Source organism: Hipposideros armiger, unplaced genomic scaffold (assembly GCF_001890085.2).
Source record: "Hipposideros armiger isolate ML-2016 unplaced genomic scaffold, ASM189008v1 scaffold_444, whole genome shotgun sequence".
Lineage (NCBI taxonomy): Eukaryota > Metazoa > Chordata > Mammalia > Chiroptera > Hipposideridae > Hipposideros > Hipposideros armiger.
In genome coordinates this window covers 310,794-334,677 of record NW_017731794.1, presented here as the reverse complement: position 1 = coordinate 334,677, position 23,884 = coordinate 310,794, and the positions used below count along the sequence as shown (strand labels likewise).

General features: G+C 36.8%; 1 protein-coding gene across 2 annotated transcripts in view; it reads left to right on the top strand.

The window, feature by feature from the left end:
* The first annotated feature begins 5,724 nt into the window (after positions 1-5,724).
* Positions 5,725-23,884, top strand: part of CLCN3 (Cl-/H+ antiporter 3) — a 77,732-nt gene continuing 59,572 nt past the window's right edge. For both annotated transcript variants that reach the window (XM_019665507.1, XM_019665505.1), the window contains exons 1-2: positions 5,725-6,258; positions 16,747-16,922. In XM_019665507.1, coding sequence (XP_019521052.1) covers positions 16,763-16,922 — 160 coding nt within the window. In that variant the 5' untranslated portion in view covers positions 5,725-6,258; positions 16,747-16,762. The remainder of the gene's footprint in view (positions 6,259-16,746; positions 16,923-23,884) is intronic.

The following is a 23,884-nucleotide window of genomic DNA, read 5'->3' as shown; positions in this document are numbered from 1 at the left end:
GTTCTTGAGTTTCCAGCTTTCTGGGTTGGGTCACCTGCAAGAGCTCATGGACTTGTCAGCTATCTGAAGAGGCTGATTATAATCTATGTTTAGGAAGAATAAAGCAAACCTTGAGCCCTAAACTGTGCAGAGCCTGAGAAAGGAGTCACATCATGAGATTGAACTGAGGATCCTTTTGAAATAGCTCAGAGTGTATCAAGTTCCAAGGAGGCTTACTTAGATAAAAGTTTAGTAGGAAAGAATCACATGAAACTGGAAGAGTGTTTGGCAATGTCAAAAGCTTCAAATGTAATTAGGAGTGCAAATCTCATGATAATTTCATGTTCTTTCTTAGAGAAAAAGGCAAAGGACAAGAAAAGGTCACTTTTAACCACTTCCCTGATGCTGGTGGAATCAGGAGGAAATTCTAGACTAGAACCATATCACTGTTTTCCTAATAGAACCTCTTACTCCCTTTCACTCCCTCTTGCCAATGTGTAGGAAACACATCAAAGTTCTTTCTCTGAAACAACTCACAAACACATGAACCAGACTTAGATAGCCTTGTTCATTTCCCTTTCTGTAGAACTGTTTTTTAATGTATTTCTAAGTTGTTACGGGTAATAATCCTATCTCCAGGGATTTTACTTCAAAAGAAACATAGCAACTTGACTGTTGCCAGGGAGTAAGAACCTAGCAGAAACTGAAATGTGATTCCCAGTGCTTTTTGGTTTTGTTTTGTTTTAACTTATTTTGCTAATTCTATAAAATAGCATATTACAACCTGCCACTCCCAGAGTGGTGGAAGTGCTGGAAGAAGGGAATGGCTTACATCACCTTCACTCACTGGTAATGTCTACCATGTGTTTCTGTTAATGTCGGCCAGGTTGCTACTCTAGGACTAGTGAAAAAGCAGTCCTAGGCCTGGTTGGAATAGGTAAACTGTTACCACTGTGAGTTACTCTTCTATTTTCCTTTTCCTGGAGGGCTTAAAGGTTTTGTTGGTTGGTCAGTGGGGGAGGAATAAAGCTAATTTGAGTATTGATAGAGTTTTTGTTATTACTGCTTCAACCCATTCTAACCAAAAACGTGATTTTAAAGTAGAAGAGCCTGACTTGACTCACATATTTTGCTATGTCTCCAGATACTCCCTGTCTGCTGAAAGCTTTTTAATTATTTATTTCTGTTTTGTTTTGTTTTCAGTTTTATTGAGCTATATACTGACATACAGCACAGTGTAAGTTTAAAGTATACAGCATAATGATTTAACTTATATATAATGTGAAATGATCACCAAAATACGTTCATTTAACATCCATCATCTCATATAGATACAAAAAAATGTTTTTTTTCCTTCTGATGAAACAACTTTCAAATATACCATATAACACTGTCAACTAGTCTTCATGTTGTACATTACATCTCCAGTACTTATTTATCTTATAATTAGAAGTTTGAACCTTTGACCACCTTTAGCCAATTCCCTGTGGTCATATAACCACCTGTGGTCAAAAGATTAAGCAACCTATGGTAGGCAGAATAATGGCCACCCAAAGATATCCCTGCCCCAGCTAATTCCTACAATCTGAATATATTAGGTTACATGGCAAGGGGGAATTAAAGTTGATAATCAATTTACCTTAAAATAGTGAGATGATCCTGGATTATCCAAGTGGATTCAATGATCCTTAACAGTGAAAGAGGAAAGCAAGAGAGTCAGAGTCCAAGGGAGATATGGCTATGGAAAAAATTCAGAATGATAGGATATGAGAAGGACTCAATCCACCATTACTGGATTTGAAGGAGGAAGAAGTGGACAACAAGCCAAGACGTGATCTCTAGAAGCTGCAAAAGGCACTGAAAGGGATTCTCCCCTAGAGCCTCTAGAAGGAAACAACTCTGCCAACACCTTGATTTTAGCCAGTGAGATTCATGTAGGACTCCTTACCTAAAGAACTCTGACCTCTGGGACTCCTTACCTACAGATAATACATTTGTGTTGTTTCAAGCCACTAAATTTGTAGGAATTTGTCACAGTAGTAATAGGACACTAATACAAACTCCTATTCTCTTAAAGTTCTGAGAGCAGAGTATGGAGATGAGGCTGACATTTATTCTTTTTATTGGGTGGGAAAAGCCTGCAGTTGGATCTATAAAAACTCCTCACTGGGAATTATCTCAGTCCTGGGAAACACCTTCATTATCATCCCTCTCAAAGTGAAGGACCTGGTAAGAACTCCCATCAACAGGATCCCTTCTGTAACACTTGCTGAGGAGGAAAGAGATCCAGTTGGAAGAACGCACATTAGAACACATACAGAAAATGCTCAAAGGATCTGGCTGTCGTTCTTACCATCTGAAGCACCCAAGTCTGTTTAAGAGGAGGTTTAACACCACCAGACTTCTCTAACAAAAATACCAGAGGAACTAAGAGAAAATTCATCCCCAGATGGAATCTATTGTTTTTTCACCAAACTATCACATGGCATTTTGTTTAAACAAATTGTCCCATGTCTAATGTAGTGGTTCTGACTGAGTCCTGCTCATTAACTGGGAATAATTAAAAATATGGATGCTCAGGACCAAGCTTGGAATAATTAAAACAGAATTTCTGGGAGTGAGTCCCACACTAGGGTATTTTTTTGAAGCTCCCTAGATGGTTCCAGTACAAAGTGAAGGTTGAGAAGTACTGACATGATGGTTATCTATGTCAAAAATAATAGAGTTTAGAATAAACAAGTTCTCATAAAGGAATAAGGTAATGCATAACATAATCAATATTACAGAACCAAATGTACAAGTAAACTTGTTCTTGCCCACTTATAAGAGATCCTTGGGATAATCCCCATGTAGGAATTAATAAACTACCATAAAAGAATTTAGGATTTACTTATAAAAGGATCATAGAAAGCAGATATAATTGATTAATAGACTGTGACTATTGTCACTTATTCTCAGTCTGTGTGCCTGTTTCCAAAATTAGGCTACATATCTGCAGTGAGTAAAAAAACCATATAACATCTGTAAATCTCTTGTGAAAAATTCCATTTAGTTTAGAAAAGTTTTTGCTTGTCAACATTTTTCTAAAAAATAATTTAAGAAACTTGTCCAACCGTTTCCCCAGAAAAATAAAAGAATATTGTGCTTGGATATTACCACGGCTCCACAAAGTATAGCTTAATAAAAGTAATGAAGAAGTCATAAGAAGTTTGACTGCATCATCACTATCACATGATACTAGCTCTGAAGCCCAGCACCGTATCGTTTGAGAATATTCTGCCCTGGAAGAAAAGAAATAAACAGGATGGACAAAACTGTTTTAAGCACAGAGAAGTAAGTTATTAGTCTGTGAGGCATGGTGGACAAATAAAGTTAGTAGGGCTGTATTTGTGAACATAGATAGAAAAGGCTGGAAAGACCAAGATATACCTAATATTCACTAAACACATAAGACCCCTAATATTCATGAAGCACTATATATATTCATGACATATACTTGAGAGTCAACATTCACAGATCTTCATACTGTATCAACATGTCCTACGCAAGAAGTACAAAACCTGTATCTGCTCATCAGGCTAACTGGCAAGCTACTGATGTGGACAGACATTCTTGCCCCTGCATCTCTCCAAGAGAGCCAGAGTATGTCATTGGCTTATGCACCTTCCATCTTTGGACTGCTCAAACCTCAATTGTGGTCCAATTCCCATACCATCAACTGGAAGGCTAATGTGCCAAAAAGAGCGATAGAGCATATTAATATTTTGTAGCCACAGGTTTCCATTCAAGGGCCTTTCCATCTCATTTGTACCCTATTCTAAGTGTGTTAATTTTCGTCCCCTCTTGCTTCTCAAGGTGTGTTGCCTTTTTTTCTATGATCTCTGGGATAGTTCACCTGGTAGTATATCTGGAAGGTATCACTGCATCAAGGTAATTTCTCACACAACACGAAGCAGGTGATATCCGGATATCACGTGGCACTGCATGTTATAAAGAATTAACAGAGTGAAACTCTTTTGCCTGATATCCTATAATTTCCAACTCTTTGCACTGAAAAGAATGCCTCTCTTTGAGTGTAGGCTTTCCTAGCACCAAGAGAGAGAATCTCTAATTCTGGCAGGTTCTAAAATACGTCCTTAGAAGACTTTTTAATCTTTCAGCTTTCCAAATAAACAAGATTAACAATTTCTAGAATATTCATTATAGTGGGGCATAGTTTACTTTATTGCAAGAAGCTGAATTTCTTAATCCTGCAAAGGTCACTTGAATGGCCCTCTGATTACCACGCATGTTGGGTGATTAGACCTCATTGTTTCATGATTAAATAGCAAGAAATTTTGGTGTTTTTTGCCTGCTTGTTTAAGTGGCCTAACTTGAGATTCAGAGTTAAGGAAATCTCCTGCAGAAACTCCCATAATTTTATGCAAAGCCTACTGATAGGGAAGGGCAAAGGGGGTTCTGAAATAGTTAAATGGAGAGCAATCTGATTCATGGGTTCTTGCTGGCACTGAATCAGGAAATACATGTGAATGGGTGCCTTCAGTCTGTGAGGTTGTCAACTGGTGGAGATACACTAGCTGAAAAAGCTGGTGCTCAAGCCTCTTAAGGCATAAAACCCTCTTGGGTATTATTGCCAAGGGGATTTCCTTTTCTCAAAAATAAAATAAAATTCAAAAAAACCTGCAGTGGGAAAGAAAGGCACCCTCTCATCACCGATGGTAGGTGGCTGTGCATTTGAAAACAGTGACTCATATCTTCTTTTCTTCTACTTTTTAACTAGAATACCTACAACAGTTACCTTATATCCTGTCCAATCATGGTATTTTGCGAGTGTTGGGAGCAGATAGCTTGGTTCTTCAGTCTCATAGGTGATAATGATATTCTGATTGTGTCGGAGCGGTTGCTATTCTTAGTAGATATATGTTAAAGTATCTAGGGATAAAGTATGTCTGCATCCTACTTTCACATGCTGCACGGAAAAAAAGAAAAAATACACCCAAATATAGATGAAGCAAATATAGCAGAATGTTTGTTAGTGACTGATCCTGTCATGCGCACGATTAAAACCCTGCAGCTGTTATGAGTACATTGAATTTAGACTTTAAAAACATACATTTTAATATTTTCTCCAAAATACTGTTTCCAAGCATTGTTTCTGAAAACGTGTAATGGTTAAATTCGTGTTATCATGTGTGTTAGGCACATAAAAAGCGAGGTGTCAGCATTGCATTCCCTGCCGGCGACCTATAAACACAGGTAGCATTGGGTCCTGGACTAAATTCAAAGGCCCACATTTCTCTGGATCTAAGTTTTAGTTACTAGCGCTTCTCGACAGCTGCTTTTGCTTTTCACATTCGGAATCGATGGTCGCCGGCGTTTCACGCGCTGCTCCCCGACGTTGTCTCGTCTCGCCAACGTGGAAGTGGAGCTTCGCGATGACGCGGGGGGGCGGCGCGCACCTGCGGACTTCAGAGACAGCTTACCCCAAGGCGGCCGCCTCCTGTCCTTTCGCGAGGTCACCAGCATGGCAAACAGCAGAGAGAAAGTGACGCCAGTCTATCCGCAGGAAGACTTTCGCACCCAGCGCAGCCCCTTTTGCTGGCCGGCACCGCCCGGCTCCTCCTCCCGGCGCTTCAGCCCCGGCCCGCCCACTGTTTCCACATTGCCCAATAGGCGCAGACGCGGCCCGAGGAGGCGGTGTTGGGGCGCCCGGACGCTGAGCGGCCGTTCACGTCTACGCGGTGACGTCACGCGTCGTTGCACCTGTCGGACTCCGGATTCCTTCTGCTTTTCTTCCCTTTCCGTGGGTCGGGGTGGGTCTGGTCCGGAACCTACAGCTTCTTTTTCGTAGCCCAAGTTCGCCCGCTGCCGGAATCGGGCTGCGTGATGAGGAAGCAGGGTGCGGTGGGTTGAAAGCCCTTCTACTTCATTCCCTAGTTAGAACATGGATCAGTTTTAGTCTTTTAAGAGGGAAGTGAGGTTGGAGATTGTTATTTTCAATTTTGTGTAGAAGCAGGTTGACTCTAGGGCCCAAAGCAAGCGGATTTAATGCTGCTCCTGTGTTTGAAGGAGGATCAACAAAGTGCCACCTGGCAAAATTCCGTAACCTCTTCAGTAGAAAACCCCAGGTGTCTTTTACATTGCGATCGCTTCCGTTGTGGGTCAAGCTGCTTCAAGCGTAGCTCCCAGGGTAGCTAGGTTTTAGGTTTGAAACAGATGCAGAATCCAAAGGCAGCACGGAAAACAGCCACCGATTTTGCTATGCCTCTGAGCTGCAAGGTGAGTTGCGTTTTATGAGTGAAGATTCGTTAGCTGTCATGTTCACTGATTTTGGGTCAGCAGTGATGCCAGGGCTGTCATCTTCGTTTATCTTACAACAGATTTACCTACATGATGTCAAATTCACCCTGATTAGGTATATACCCTCGAATGTTCTTTAAGTTTTCACCTGTTTTCTTCAGGAACCATCGAAGGACCTCTGAATAGAATGGAAGTAGGTTTCAGGAACAGATTGCAATTGAACTCAGAGAGTGGGTTTGACTTTCGCTACATTTGCCCAAATTTAAAGTAAATATTTAGGCTTTCTTTCTTTAGCTTAGAGTTATGTGTATATCAAGACAGTTTATGTGCATACATTACATTTGTGTTTTGACCTCAAATTTGGACCAGAAGCTACCTTAGAATCTCTGAAATTAACTTGGCCTATAATATCCTTTATTTGTGTAGCATTTTAAAACTGGAGCACATAGAAGGTAATTACATATACATTATGCATAATTATGATAATAGTGACCATACCAATTTTTTTCGTGATTCAAAAGTGCATTGCTGCAAACTATAAACTTTTTTGAACTTTGCAATTCCGTTACTGCAGCATCATTGTGGCTTGTGTCATTGATTGTTGAATCTTTCCATAAATGCTTTTGTTTTCATCCCCAAATAGTTAATTTAGAAGATTTTTTTTCTTATTTTGGTTTGGAAATAATTTAACTAATGTCAATTTTGAGTGTCTTTGTAACTACAAAATACTACCTACCTGTGTAGACCGAGTACATATAGGAGTTAAAATGCTAATGTATATATTGTTGATTCGCATCTTAAAAGGTGCTGCTGCTGATTGCATAAAATGGCTAAAAAACAAGGTTTGTGATCTACAGATAATTTCTAAAATTGAATATGCTTTTACAGCCTCTGGTTAATAAGAACAGCCAATTTTGGCAGAATACATGACAAATTTCATCTCATTCCCACACTCTTACCTCCCCTACCCTTCCAAGACTTTGTGTTTTTTTTTATAGTTGACATACAATATTATATTAGTTTCAGGTGTACAACATAGCGATTCTACATTTTTATACCTTATGATGTGACTATGATGTTACATGTCTAGTAATTTAAAGACTTTTTGATTCTTTACTTGAAAAATGGGTCAAATTATTTTGTTTAAGAGGTAAATATGAATGTTTAGTACCACCATCTTTACTTGGAAATTATGATTTAGCATGTGTTTTCAATCTTACATAGCTCATTAGGAATGTAAATATGTAACCAGGTTTTGTATATATACAGTTCAGAGAAACAGATTTGCTGAGGTTATGATTTTATGTTAGTAAATTGGCTATTTTCCAAGTCATGTTGGTGATAGGCTTTCCATTTCCTGTTGTGACATGTTGGTAATAATTTTTGGACCTCTCAGGAAGCCAGATTTGATCTCTGTGGTGGGTCAGATATCAAAGCAATATCCTGTGGGGTTTGGCCACTATCACTGCTTTGTAGAAGTTTCAGCTAAGTTTCGTCAAACTTGTCAGCAGGGATCTAAAATACAAAGGGTGCCAAAAAAATGTATCACATTTTAAGAAAGGAAAACTGTATTAAAATTGTAATACTCAATATATACCGATAACAAAAGATGAATACAAGTCACGTTTGACTTCTGCAATTACAAGAGGTGCTCAAAGTGGTTACCAACAGTGTCCAAACACTTCAGATTATGACAAACTACTGCTTGAGCAACGTTAACCGAAGTGTCTACTTGTATACATTGTCACCCCCAGTATATATGACATAATAAGTGTTAATATTTATTGAATGAATTCTATGGTTCATAATCTTTTCAGTGGTTTTTTTTTTTGTGGATTGTCTCAATTCTCACACCAACTTCATGAATTAAGTACTTAACAGTTTTTCCATTACACATGTAGAAACTGAAGCATAGAGGATTTAATTAACTTGCCACAGGTCTCAGTAAGTGTCAGAACTGAGACTAAAGCCTGGCAGTATGATTTCAGAGCTGTTGCTCTCAGTGGCTGCACTATATTGCAAGTAAAACTAGTCAAAATGCTGAAAGAAAAGACAGGATGAGAGAAATGGCACCACAGATTCATATATTTTTAAATTATAAAAGTAATATAAAATTACAACAACTCTGGAAAGTCGTTTTTTTGTTTCTTCTTTAAAACTCTTATCCTACTACTCTACTAAACTCTTTTTTGGTGTTTTTTTCATATGCACATTTACATATGTATGTAAGCATTATAGTTATGATTTATTTTGATTCTTAAAGATAAAGTTTCCTGAGTTAAGTATAAAATGGAAGAGGAACCCATGTGGGGAAACTGCCCATTTGCTTTGCTGAAATATAAAGAGATTTGATCTGCAACTTTGACTGGAACCAAGTTAAATAAGTATATTTGTTGTCCTTATGGGAGGTAGTTGAAAAGTTTGTCTTGTAAAATCATGAAAATTATTTGAGTTTTCAAAGTGTAAGTCTTCGACAGCATCTTTTTGTTGGATTTTACTTACCTTCCTTCCTTGTTACAATCTGAGCCTTGTATTTGTGTGTGTGTGTGTGTGTGTGTGTGTGTGTGTGTATGTGTTTAAATCATCTAGCATTTAACTTTTGAATAGCTCTAAAAATTTTTATGAATCTAGGAAATTTTCTTCAGAGTAGACAGCTATTTCCTCTATCAGGTTATCTATTTCATACTTTTTTGAAGAAAAATATATAAGGCATAGTAATTTGGACATGCAGCTAACTTAATGAACATTAAGTACAAAACATCAAGTGATATTACTTTTGGGAGACAGCAGTTTAATTATTGTCATATCTTGTATGGGTTGACAATTGGTATCAGAATAAATTCTTTCTTACTACCATAATGTGCCAGTCTAAGTTTCATGATGTTATATGGGATGGAAGGGTCATTCCCCCGGTAAAACAAATTTGAGAAACTTTTCATAAATTTTGCTTACGTAGTTAATGTTTAAGGCTTTTTCAAGAACCTTTCTTACGCTATTTAATAGCCATTATAGTTCTATGACTCATGCTTGTTTGACCATGGAACTTTTCTACTGGATTTGTGTTCAGTGCACATACTCATCCCCAAATGTATTTGTTGCCTTCTTGGCTCCATAGTTTGATTCATGACAATACTTTTGCTTCGGTTAACCTCTTCTCCCATCTCTGCCCCATAAAATCCCACTTAACTTTTAAAGTCCAGCTTGAGTATGTCTCTTCCAAAGAAGGTTTCTCATAATCAATTAGAGGGGAATGTGGTCTTTTCTCTGAGCTCTTATAACAGTTCTTGTGTCTTCTGTGACATCTGTCATGTATTGCCTTTTATTATATGAATAGTAATTTATAGAAAAATATTGCATCTCTTTTAATGACAGTATATATAAAGTAATTTATACTGAAGTGTACTGAAAGCTGTTAGTCCTATACCAATATATCATTAATCAATAAAATTTACATTTCTATTTTTTACAATTTTTGGCACATTAGTAACTGTTCTATAAATATTAGTAAATGAATAAGTGATTATGTTGAAATTTACTGTCACATTTTAATCTTTGACCGGTACTTAGCACATACAGTTCTTAAAATATTACTATGAAAATTCTCCTTACACACAAAGGGCTAGATCAGTCAGTTTCACTTCCCAGCTGTTATTGCTCTTGAGACTTTTGTCTATCTCTCTAGTTGCTAACATTTGGGATTTTCATTTCTTCTTTTACTTAGATCCTTCCTACTTTTCTGTCGGCTTATTGGCTGGCAGATAGCTGATGGACATATCTTTGACACTTAGCCGTGATCCTCAACCCTAAATAGTCTTCTTTATGAGAAAGGCAATACTTTGTTGGGAGCTGTGAAACATTAATGTACTGCCTCAGACTATCAGTCCTTATCTACCCATTTCCAGGGCCTTCCTATTTCTGCTCCTCGACCTCCCTTCTCCTCAGTTCTGGGTGGTGTACTCTGCTTAGTATGTGCAGTTTGGTGGCTAGATTGGTGTACTGAAGGCACATTCCCTACCTTGTAGTCTGGCCTTGAATAGGACGAAAGCCTGGATGTATAATTCTACAGTGGGAAAGACACTCCGGTCTTGAGTCCTAAAGGTGTTGGAGACTAAAATTTGTTTCTTCCAACTGTTCTGAACTACTTGTCAAGTCAGAAAATTAGCAGCTGTCTTAGATTTCTTCTTCACCATTCCCCACATTTTATTAGTTACCACATCCTTCTAAATATTTCCCAAGACTCTTAATACTCTTCCATATTGCTATGTCTTAGTTCAGTATGCCTTTGCTATCTTATATTTAGAACTGTGCAAGGGTCTGCTAGGATAAGGGTCACTAACTCCTCTCCCTGTCTTTAAGTCTTTCAGTTTCTTGCCTTTCTAATCTATATTTCACACGCCACATTGGCCTGCAAAAATTCACATCTGATCTTGTGGGTTCTCTCCTAAAACGCTTAATGTCTCCCATGTGCATAAATGAGTAAATATGTAAGTTCCTTAGCATGACATATGAGCCCCTTCCTTCATCTTGCCTATGTTCACCTCTCCAGCTAACCTCTAGTCCCCTACCTCTTTCATAAACCACCTAAGCAGAACTTGTTAGTATGCTGCTCTGTTTTGTTCATTTTTTTTTGCCTGTATTGACTTTTTACCTCATAGTTAGCCTAATTAACTCATTCTAATTATTCAACACTCAGCTAAAATCTTCCCTTTGTTACTAAATGTTCACAGACTTTCCCAGGCAGTATGCTTATTTTTTTCAGTGTTATCAAATAACTTGTGTATATACCTCTCCTGTGGTACTTACTTATCATAAATATGTAGTTATATGTATGTCTTTCACCGTCACTGCCTTGGGAATAGGGACCATATCTTGTCCATTACCTCAGCTTGTGGCTTTGTACCTGGTATATGCTAGATGCTTGGTAAATGCTTGTTGAATAAATTAATAAGTGATTCTGAAAACTAACTTTGGCTACTGGGTAGATGGTGATCCTGTAAACTCATATACTGAGGGTAGGAGCACAAATAAGTTTGGGGCAAATATTCATTCAGTTTAGGTAGTGTTGAATTTGAATTCCCATATAACATCCAACATCCAAGTAGAGATGTACCAGTCATTTGTTATGCATTTGTTATTCATTCATACTATAAATATTAATGGACCCAGAAAGGCGAAGGAACTAGAATAGCTAAAACAGTTTTGAAAAATAAGAAGTGAGAAATCAATCTATTCAATTTCAAAACTTATTATAGAGCTACAGTAATCAAGAGTGTGGTATTGCTGTAGCAACAGTAGGTATAGACACATAGATAAACAGAACAGAATTCTGAAATAGACCCAGACAAATATGCCCAACTCATTTTTGATAGAACCCCCGCCCCCCCAAAAAAACCCTCAACCTATGTTTTACACCTTATACAAAAGTTCTCTCAAAGTGGATCACAGACTTAAATGTAAAACTATAAAACTTTTGGAAATAAATTTAGAGGAAAATCTTTGGGAGGTGGGTAATTTAGATTTGACCCTGAAAGTATAGTCCATAAAAGAATAATTGATAAATTGAACTTCACCAAAACTAAATATTTTTGCTTTGTGATAGAGCCTGTTAAAAGGAAGCTACAGAATGTGAGAGAATATTTACAAACAACATATCTGACAAAGGACTCTAGTATCTAGAATATATATCCTAAAATATAAAACAGCAGTAAATAAGCAATCCAGTTAGAAAATAGGCAAAAGATATAAAGTCATTTCACTGAAAAGAATATAAAGGTAGCAAGTAAGCAAATGAAAAGGTGTTAAACATTATTATCCATTAGGGAAATGCAAATTAAAAAAATGATTCATCACTGTACACCTATCAGAATGGCTCAAATAAAAAATATTGACAACACTGAGTGCTGGTAGGGATATGGAGAAACTGGATCACCTGTATATTGTTGGTTGGAATGTAAAATGGGAATGTAATTGGCAGTTTCTTAAAAAAACTAAAAATGCAGTCACCATATGACCCACCTATTGCACTGCTTGGCTTTTACCTCAAAGAAAAGAAGATGTAAATTCACATACAAAAAACCCCCAAAACCTGTACATGGATATTTACAGCAGCTTTATTCATAATAGCCAAAACCTAGATAAGAGCTAGATATTCTTCACTGGGTGAATGGCTAAACAAACTGCGGTACACCCATATTGTGGAATACTACTCACCAATAAAAGGAAACAGCTTCTGTTACATACAAAAAACCTGGATGAATCTCTAGAGAATTATGCTGAGTGCAAAGAGCTAATCCCATAAAATAACATACTTTATGATTCCATTGATATTACATTCTTCAAATGGCATATATATAGAAATAGAAAACAGATTATGCATTGTCAGGGGTTAAGGAAATGGGGTTTGGAGCGGGCAGGAAGAATGTGGGTGTGACTATGAAAGGCAATAGGAGGGATCCTCGTGGTGCTGGAAGTGTCCTGTATCTTGACTGTAACAATGGCAGTATCCTGATTGTGATATTGTACTATATAGTTTTACAAGTTACCATTGGTTTCTGAGTAAAGGGTACAGGATCTCTGTATTATGTATTACAACTGCATAAGAAATCACAATTATCTCAAAAAGTTCAATTAGAAAAAAATCGAACACATACGAGTATTATGTGCCAGGTACTATACTAACCATTGAATGTGTGATGTTAAGCAAAAATTGACAAAGTGCCAAACCTCATGATACATTCTAGAAGGGAAGGTGGACATTAATCATCACATAAATAAGTATAATATTACATCTGTGATAAGTGCCAAAAAGGAGAAAAGGAGAGATGTAAAAACTAACAATGAAAATTTGACCTAGTCAGGAAAGATTTGCCCAGGTAGTAAGTAGGTCAACAGAGGCTTTCCTTACCAGCTGCATGACTTTGGACAAGTAATGTAAGCTCTTTGTGTCTCAGTTTCTCATCTGTTAAATGGGGATAATAGCACCTAAGCTTTAGAATTATGTTTGTATTTAATACAAATATTAAATGAGTTAATTTGTAACATGCTTAGGATAGTGCCTAACATAGAGTAAACTCTGTTTAAGAATTTGTTAAATACATGCATACATACATACATACATACATACGTACGTAACTTGATGTGAGATCTGAAGAATGAGTAAGAGAATTGATTAGTTGAAGAGGAGAGGGCATGTTCTGGGCTGAGGGAGCAATAAAGGCACTGGGGCAGGAGGCAGGAAAGAGCCTGGTAGGATTGAGAGGAAGAAGATGAGTCAGGAGTACCACTGTAAGAAGTACACACCACATAATGAGGCTGGAGAATGAGGTAGAGGCCCAGGCTGCATAGGGCTTTGTCTGCTATGTTAGTCTTCTAAGGGTGGTGAGAAATGATTAAGACTTTAATTCATGAAGTGGGGAGAGATTACTGATCAGACTTGCTTTTAGAAAAGACCATGCTGGCTGCTCTGCAGAGATCAGGTTAGAGAGGGTCAAGGTGATTCTACACAGCTCATTTAGGAACTTACTGCAATAAATCAGGCTTTATCCCTGGAGACATTACAGATTATCGCTAATCTTCATAACTCTGCAGGAATATATCTGGAAGCTACTGTGTGTCTGTTACAGTGTTTTGAGATGGTTTTAAATATATTTTTTTGACAATAAAAAAGGAAAAAGTGACTTTTTGATACTGTTTTCATTTTTTCTTAAGATACAGAATTTCAGCTGTCATATTATGGTTTAACTAGCCTTTTGTGGGCAAGCCTGGGAATTGAATTTAGAACCTAAAAAGATTTAGCACTGGTATCCAGATTTCTTTGTGCTAACTTTATGCTACTATAGAATTTTGAATATAGCAATGCTGTTCAATAAAAAGTTTGTGTTGAAGGGCCAGCCGAGTGGCTCAGTTGGTTAAGAGCTCTCTCAAGAGTGTAAGCTCACGGGCCAACCGAGTGGCGCAAAGGTTAAGAACTGGCTTGGGATGCCAGACGGCCCTGGTTCGGATCCCACATGTGAGGGCCAGTGACGCTGCCCTCTAAAAAACAAACAAACAAAGAGTGTGAGCTCTGAGCAACAGTGGTTCGAGGCCTGGCCTGAGCTGAGCAGCTGCTGAGCTGCCAACAGGTGGCAGGATGACTTAAACAAAAAAAAAAAAAAATTGTGTTGAAAACACAAGCCACATATGTAATTTTAAATTTCTTATTAGCCGTATTTAAAAGGTCAAAAGAAAATGGTAAGAATTTTAATACTATATTTTATGTAGCCTAATATATCTAAAGAATTTCTTCAACATAGAATCAATATAATTAATGTTTGATATTTTTTCTTATAAAGTCTTAGAAACCCAGTAGGTGTTTTACCTTAAAACACATCTCAATTTGGACTAGTCATGTTTCAAAACTATTGGCTCTATAAGGTTTCTGCATTAATAAAAAAAAAAGTGTTTTTTTTTTAAATTATAGAATTTATAGAAATAGTAACCCACACAGGCCTGAGTTTAATAAACTTTTGAAACAGGGTTGGTTGCTCTTGTTGTAAAGGTGTAGAGTGTAGCTGTCTCAGAGGTGTTAGTGAAATTAAGTTTTTTAAATATTTTGAAGAGTTAAGTTACTAGTTAACACTTATGGTTTTTGAGGGACGTTTGGGGATAGAATAGAGGAGATATTTTGGAACTTGCTGACTGAGATTCTAGTAAACAGAAAGTTTTCATTATTTTAGAGAGATTTCTCAGTGATGTGTAATTTTATTGATGTCTCTTATATGAATTAAGCCCTTCTAGTCTGATTATCATGTAAAGAAGTGAAGAATAGAATGCCTGTGTTCTTTGCAAAAATCTTAGCATACATGCTTTGATATATAAAAATGAAAATGATTCTTGAATTATTAATGCTTTTTTTTTTTAACCCTTTGGTTATCTACTCGAGAGCCACAGTATTTCATTCGATTGCCTCCATGGACATTGCAGAGTTTTTAGCATGAACTCAGTTGTTTTCATACTATTCTATTTTAACATTTACCTTAAATATAAAACTTTTACCTTAGTATCTTCTAACAAATCTCAGTATGTTACAATGGGCCATCTTTGGTAGGGGTAACTATAAAACATTAATAAAGTTGCAATGCAGTACATATTACATTTTTTTTTTTTGTAATTTATGTGCTACTTTTTGGTTATTCTCCCAAGACAAGATTAATACTGTTGTAGAGAGTATTTATTGAAAGCTGAATACATTTTTATTTTTTACCTCATTGAATAAACAATTTGACATTTGACATTTTTTATCCATATATTATATACCAGTCACTATGTCAGATGCTGAGAACAGGGACATGTTCTCAAGGAACTCTCAGAATTTCTCTTAAGTGGTCTTTGAGTTAGGAAGTTTATGTAATAAATCTGTTAAAAACAGTAATGTCTTATTTTTCTAAAAAAGTATAAAAACTTTACAAATAATTCTAGATTATTATAGCTCTTTGAGGTTATTTTTCCATGTGGTGAAGGCTCATTTATTGAAGACAAGAGATTGTCTTCAAGTCTTTAGTACTAGAATTCAGCACTAGAATTGGACTACACTTAGCTCCATTCATCTTTTATTTTCTGTATGTGCTTATTAAGACATATCTAGTAAGTCTTGTTTTACAAGGCTTACTGGTTTCACTACTTTTATGGCTATCTTTCAAGTCCCCCACACAAACCTTTCAAGTTTATTGCTAATGTCTAACCACATTTGTGTCGAACCCTCATTTTGATGCTGAGCAAGTAGGTAGATATATTTTTAAAAATCAAACTATTTTGGAATAATACAGATTTTAAAGTTAGAGAATAACAGCATTGAAAAAAACCTATGCTTATTTGGTCTTATCTACTTTGAAAAAATGAAAATTGTTATCTATTATCGTATTTTCCATGGCTGATATTTGACCATGGGCTCTGAAATTTTTAATTTTTAAATGATGAAAGGAGAATAAAATTAATATTAAAATTTAAATTACAGTATTTAAAATTAGTAACTGCACCTGCTAACATATCCAAAAGGGACAAACAGCTTCACGGTCAGACCTGGTACTTCAGCCATCTTGTTCCTTTCTCCTGTGGACAATTTTCTTGGAAATCCCTCCAGAGATAGCCTATACGTGCACAAGCCATTATACACTGTATCCCCCCCACTCTTTTTGGGGAAATAAAACCCCACATATAGTATACTCTGAACAATTCTTTATACTTTTTTCTTTAACTTAATAATTGATCTTGAAGAAAGTCTTCATTTTTTTATAGCTGCACAGTGAGAATAGAATTATTAAATCATCCCAAAAGACTTAACATAATAGATGTTTAGCTATCATTACAGTGAATGAATTCAGTATTGTTTTTAAAAAAATATTGAGATCAAAAGTTTCCTTTTGTCCTGTTAAAGTAGATTATTTTTATTATGTGTGGAAATTTTTAATACCATTTTCCCCCCTTTTTCAGATAACCAGCCAGCTCAATGGAGTCTGAGCAGCTGTTTCATAGAGGCTACTATAGAAACAGCTACAACAGCATAACAAGCGCGAGCAGTGATGAGGAGCTTTTAGATGGAGCAGGTGTTATTATGGACTTTCAAACTTCTGAAGATGACAATTTGTTAGATGGTGACACAGTAGTTGGTAAGTTTGGCATTGCAACTCTTTTACTATTTATAGTTATGGATATCTACTAATCAATATAGACAGTGTTTTATTGAGGTTGCATTTTTGGGTAACTTTTTTAATTGAGGTGATTCACATAAACGTAACCATATTTCAAGTGGCATTTAGCACATTCACCATGTTGTGCAAGTACTGCTTATATCTAATTCCAAACATTTTCATTATCCCCAAAAGAAAACCTCGTATTTGGATAAACTTTAAAATTGAAATATAACATAACTCAGAGTGTTATACAACAGTTATTGGAGTTCTCAGAGAAACAGAACTAATAGGATATATATTGAAATATAGGAAGAGATTTTTTTTCTATGAAGGATTGGCTTTCATGATTGTGGAGGCTGAGAAGTCCCACGACTTGCCATCTGCAAATTGGGGGGCCAGGAATATTGGTGGTGTAGTTCTAGTCCAAACCCAAAGGCCTGAGAATCAGGGGAACCAATGGCATAAGTCCCCGTCTGAGTCTGACGGCCCCAGATCCGGGAGAATCTATGTCCGAGGTCAGATGATAGATGCCCCACCTGGCTCAGGCAGAGAGCAAATTCACCTTTCCTCTCTGTTTTTTTGTTCTATTCAGACCCTCAAGTGATTGGAGGATGATCATTTTCATTGTTGAGGGCATTTTCTTTTTTCAGTCTACCGATTCAAATGCTAATCCCTTCTGGAAAGACCCCTCACAGACACACACACACAGAAATAATTTTTACCAGCTATCTGGGCATCGCTTAGCCCAGTCAGGTTGACACATAAAATTAACTATCACAACAATCATCAAATCACAAGTGTGAAAATTGATGAATTTCTACAGTGAACACACTCATAAACTACCCCTCAATCAAAAAATAAAACATTATCAGTTTTCCCCAGAATCCTTCCTTGTTCAGCTGTCCAGTTTCAAAGATAACTATTGTTTTGATTTCTATTATTACAGATTAGTTTTGCAGGTATTCAAACTTTATATAAATGGAATTACACTATGTATATTCTTTTGTGTCTGGTGTCATTTACTTATGTTTTGAGATTCATTTGCGTTGTCAAACATAGCAGAAGTTAGTTTATTTTCATTACCATGTAGTATCCCATTATGTAAATATGCTGCAATTTATCTATTCTATTGATGATATAGTGTTGATATTTAGGTTTTTTTTCTTTCATATTTTGGCTATTAATAGTGCTGCTGTGAATTGTCATGGACATGTGTTTTAGTGCACATTATGTACACAATTCAGTGGCTTTTATGTCTTGAAATGGAATTCTTAGATGACAAAGTATGGATCTCAGTGCTACCAGACACTGTCAAAGAGGCTTCCAAAGTGGTTGGATCATGCAGATTCTACCATGTATGAGAGTTCTAGTTGCCCCACGTCTTCACCAATACATGATATTATCAGTTTTTAAAATTTTGGCTATTCTAGTGTGGATGCATGCAGTAGTCTTGAATTTTGGTTTTAATTTACATTTGTCTGATGGCTTATGAGTTTAAATACCTTTTTGTATGTTTATTGGCTTTTTAGATTACCTCTTTTGAAGTATTTGTTCAGTCTTTATGCCTATGTTTTAAGAGTTCTTTATGCATTCTGATTATGAGTTCTTTGTCAGATATATGTATTGCAAATTTCTCCACTTTGTAGTATCCCTTTTCACTCTCTTCCTGGCACCTTTTGATGAAAATGTCATCAATTCTAATGAAATCTAGTCCATCTTTTCCTTTATTCTTTGTTTCGTTTTGTTTTGTTTTAAGATATTTTCCCATAATTCAGAGTCTTGAAGATATTTTCCCATTTTCCTTTAGAAGTTTTCTTTTTTGTGTTTCCACACTTCGATTTATGATCTACTTGCAATTGATTTTTGTATGTGATCTCAGTTAAGGCTTCAAATTCATTTTTTTCCCTATGGGTAGTTTACCCAGCATTATTTATGGAAAAAAACCTTCCATTCTCCAGTGTACTGCAGTGACATCTTTGTCATCTATCAAGTGGATGTATTTCTGTATGTCCATTTCTCGACTTTCTACTATGTAACATTGAAATATTTGTCTATCCTGATGCCAAAGCCCAGCATATATATGAGTTTTGTTTTTCACGTTAGTCTTTTATTGACATGTACTCCATTTAAATTTAATGTAATCACCAATATATTTGGGTTCAAATCTACTGTCTTGCTATTTGTCACAGCTGTTCTTTTCTCTCTCTTTTTTCCTAGCACCCCACCCCAATTCTGTGTTATTATGCTTTCTCTCATATTTTGTTTGATGGGTTACTCTAGAGATTATAACATGCACTCTTGACTTATTAATTATACTATGAATTAGTACTTTTACCACTTCATGGAAAACGTAAGGCTTTAAGGGTATTTTACCATTTTTTAATCCCTCTCCTGCATTTTGTGCCATTCTTTTTGTCTATTTTAATTCTTCATATGTTAAACTTCTCAAGACATTTTTATCGTTGTTTTATATCACTATCTATTTAGATTTAGCTGCATCTCCACTTTTTCTGTTGTTCTTCATTCTATAGTGCATTTTCAGGTTTCTGTCTGGGATTGTTATCTTTTTGCCTGAAGAACTCTGATTTGTATATTTTTAAATTACCATCTGCTAGCAATAAGTTCACTCAACTTTTGTAAGACTCTTTGTTTTGCCTTTATGTTTGAATATTTTTACAGCTATATTCCAGATTTTTAGTTATCTTCTCTGAACACTTTAAAGATGTAATTTTGTGTCATTTGCCTTCTGTTATTTCTGTTGAAAAGTCAGCTATCCATCTTATTTTTTCTCTTCTGACTTTAAGAATTTTTTCTTTGTCTTTGGTTTTCAGAAACTTAACCAGGGTTTGTCTAAGTGTGATTTTCCTTGTATTTATCCTGGCTGGGGTTATTAGAGTTTCCTGAATTGTGACGATTTTTTTTTTCATCTTTGGATAATGTTGACCATTGTATGCTCAAATATTGTTCTTACCATTCTCTCCTCCCTTTAGTTTTAGGACTCAAATTACATCTCTTCACTGAGACTCTTGTGTTTCCTGTGCTGTTTTCTGTATTTTTAAATTTTTTTTTCTTTTCATTTGGATATTTCAACTTATTTGGATCAATACCAAGAGACACAATAGCTGGATAATGTGTTAAGAGTATATTTAGTTTTGTAAGAAACTGACAAACTGTCTTTCAAAGTGGCTGTACCATTTTGCATTCCACCCAGGAGTGAATGAGACTTCCTGTTGATCCACATATATGCCAGCATTTGGTATTTGTTGTCAGGATCTTGGATTTTAGTTCTAGCAATAACTGTATAGTGGGATCTCATTGTTTGCTATCAAGTTTTGATCCATTATATTTCAGCCAAAGAATTTCCATTTTATTATTATTACTTTTTTATAGATTTCTACACTTTGGGAGAAATTCTCTATGTGCCTTTTTTTGAGCATATTAATTACTTGTTTAAAGTTCATGGCTGAGTATTTTAATATTTGGAACATCTGTGAGTCTTTGTATATTGCCTGTTTTCCCTTTGGTTTAGAATCTTTTGGTCCTGATTCCAGGTGGGCTTTGTAATTTTTGATTGGTGGTTATTGTATACGAAAAGTTATAGATGTTCTGGATGATGGTATCTTTATTATAGTGTGTTTATTTTTCTTGTCCTTGGCAGACAGGTAGTGTACAAGCAACTTACATCTATGTCATCAAAGATTGAGAGAATTTGCAGCATGGTTTCAGATTTTCTGAGAGTTAGTCGATTTTTGGCTCACTTTATTTTTAGGGCATGGCCCTTGAGGATTTTAGTAGAAAGCCTCTTGTGTTTACCAAGACTCCTTCTTTTTGGTGTGCACTGAAATCCAGTTTTTCTCTCCCTGGGATTTTGAGACTGCTGATAGCTCTGCTTGTCATTTTAGTCTCGGGACCAGTTTTTTCCTTAGTTTCTCAGCTTCTCATGAAGTCTAGGGACGATAATATTTTTTAGGGGAAAAGCATAGAATAAACTGTTCAGTCTCTTTTCTCCAGGATATTGGCCCTTACAAATCTTCATTACCCCGGTGGTCTTGAGCCTTAGATTTTGTCTCCTTGGTCTCATGAGACTGCCAAAAGCTGTCGACCTTCACTCTCATTTTTGCCTCTTAGTCACTGTACTTAACGAATTAGGAAATGGCTCAAGGGTAAAACATGGTTGAGACTATTTATCGATACGCCTGTTTCACTTCTTTTTAGAATCTTGTCATTTCAAGTTCTGTCTTATATGTTCTCTGGCTCTTTTGAATGTTCTTTGATTTTAAAAAAAGTACGGCATTTTGCTATGATTAGTAATTTGTTCTCTTCATTACTGATGGGTTTTTTTCTCCATGATTCTAATTACAGGATTATAAACCAGATAAACACATGTGTTCATAATATGAAAAATCAGGTGAAATTTAACAGTATACCTATATTTTGGTATTCAGGCAATTCCTTGGCTCTTTAGGTGGGCAGAGAATTAACTCAGAGAAGTAGAATGACACAGGAGGAACTAGCTCTTTCCATACTACCATTAAGCATTGGTGTTATCATCATTCATGGTTTTTAGTAGGATAGAGTGCCAAGTGGGAAGGAGGAAGCAAGGGTACAAGAAAGGATCTGCTTTTGTTGCTCTTTCTTGTATCTGGGAGGATAATTTTCCTAGAACCCTATCACTAGACTCCCTCTTATATCACTGGCCAGAAATGGTTACATGCTCAGACTTACACTGACCATTGACAAAGAGGAATGGGATTACTCACTGGTTAGAACCATCATGATTCATTCCGTGGAATTAGGCACTTTACCACACCAAACAAAATTAAGGTTCCATTAGCAAGGAAGAAGTCGGAGTGACTCTAGGGTAAAGCAACCATTGGTGTTTTCCATATAGAATCTCTCCTCAAAGTTAGTTGAAGGTACCAGATGTGGAACAGCAGTTGGCAATAACTATGTAAGTGTTAAATTGGGTGGTATGTATTCTAAATGTCACATCTTGAAAAAAGGATATTAATTTGATACTCCTTTAGAATTGCTCAAAGTGTTCTAGAAGGGGAGCTAGTACATAAAGGCCCAGCGGAAGGAAAAGATATTATGTTGTGAGACAATGAATGTCCTTTTGTAAGAGTGATATTGTTTCTGTCAGCAAAGCTGATGTGGTCCTGTTAGCATGAGCGGGAAGAGTAATGTCCTAGAAGAAGCGGGGGCCTCAGGTTAGCTCTGTCCTCATGGGCTAGGACAGATGTCAGAGGGGAGAGCTCATTTCTGCGTCTTCTATGGAAGTGGGCAGTAGGATAAGCAGTTGGATATTAAATATCCTTTCATAACTCAGTATCTTTTTAGTATACCAAAAAAAGAAAGAAAGAAATCACTGGAAAGTACCGAGTGTTTTTGACGTGGTGAATGAAAGCCTGTTACGTTCAGTGGCTTTCAAGTTGTAGTCCTGAATTTACATCCTGGCCCTGCCAATTGCTAGCTCTGTAATCTCTGCATGTCACTTAGTCTCTCTATGCTTTGGTTTTTTCCTATTTAAGGAAGAGTGGTCGTGCTCTTTAAATGATTGCTCTGGGAATTAAGTGCACAGAGAGACCATAACATGTAAATAATGTATTGTATATAGAATCCTTACCACAGTAACTGGCTCAGGGTAAGGACTAGTTGTATAGTAGCTGTTTCTGTTTTCTTCTATGTTCCTTCCCCATTAGACATATTACACTCTGTCCCTTCAACTTAAATTATCTTTTGATTTAGTATTCAAGTGAGATGTCAGGAACATTTCCAATAGTATTAAAAAAGGATATGTGAGGTGTGATCAAAAGATATGGTAAATGTTTAAATAAAAAAATGTATTACAGTAGAAAAAATTCATTACAGTAAAAGACACATTGCCATTAATCCCCCTCAAAATATCCCCCTCCCCCCCAGCTTCAAACACACTTATCTCATCGTCCTTGCCACTTTCTGAAGTAGTTTTGGAAGTCCACTTTCATGCCTTTACTTCATCCTCCATCATGACAACGCTCCATGTCACACATATCGCTTCTGGTACGGCATTTTCTGTCAAATAAAAACATTACGATGTGTCCTCATCCACCTTAGTCACTGGATCTGGCACCGTGCGACTTCTGGCTCTTCCCCAAAGTCAAAATGACCACAAAAGGAAAACATTTGGAATCGATTCAGAGCATTGAGACAGCCACAACAGTGCAACTAAAGACACTCAGAATGCCTGTTAGGATTGGGCCAGACCTCACAGTCCAGGGTCCAGTCCTTAGTTCTGCAGACACAGATGCATGGCGTCACTGTGAAACTAAGTTGTCTCATAGAAGTAGGTTCATGTTAACCAGGATTTTAGATGTTGTTAGGTAAAAGTATACAAATATATTTACAGTGAGAAATACGCTAATGTTCTACTTCATTTCAAAGAAAGGGTGTAAAGGGACTTGTAAAGACACACAAAATTCAGTAATTAAGTATGTGAGAAAGATGAAGCAAAGGGAAAACAACTCAAAGTGATGTAGAAGGCCGGCCGAGTGGCACGGTGATTAGGAGGTGGCTTGGGATGCCAGCTCTAAGCAGCAGGTCCCCTGTTCAGATCCCACATGAGGGCTAGTGACTCTGCGCCCTGTACAGCTAAGATGGTGAACAACAGCTCGACCTGGAGCTGGGCTGCCATGAGTCGCCAGCGACGGCGTAGGCTGCAGTGGGGCTGGCTGGCAGCTGGCGTGCGCTTTCATGAGCTGCCGTGAGCCACCGTGAGTGGCTGTCCAGTGGCCAGTGACCGATCTGCCTCAACCAGGAAGAGCGCAATGATAATACCAACATGGGCCTGTGAAGCGACGTCCTCCACAACTAGACTGAAGAACAAAAGGACAGCAACTTGTCTGTTCCCCTTCCCCGATTCCCCAATGCTGTTTCCTCCCCCAGGTCCCCAATAAAAT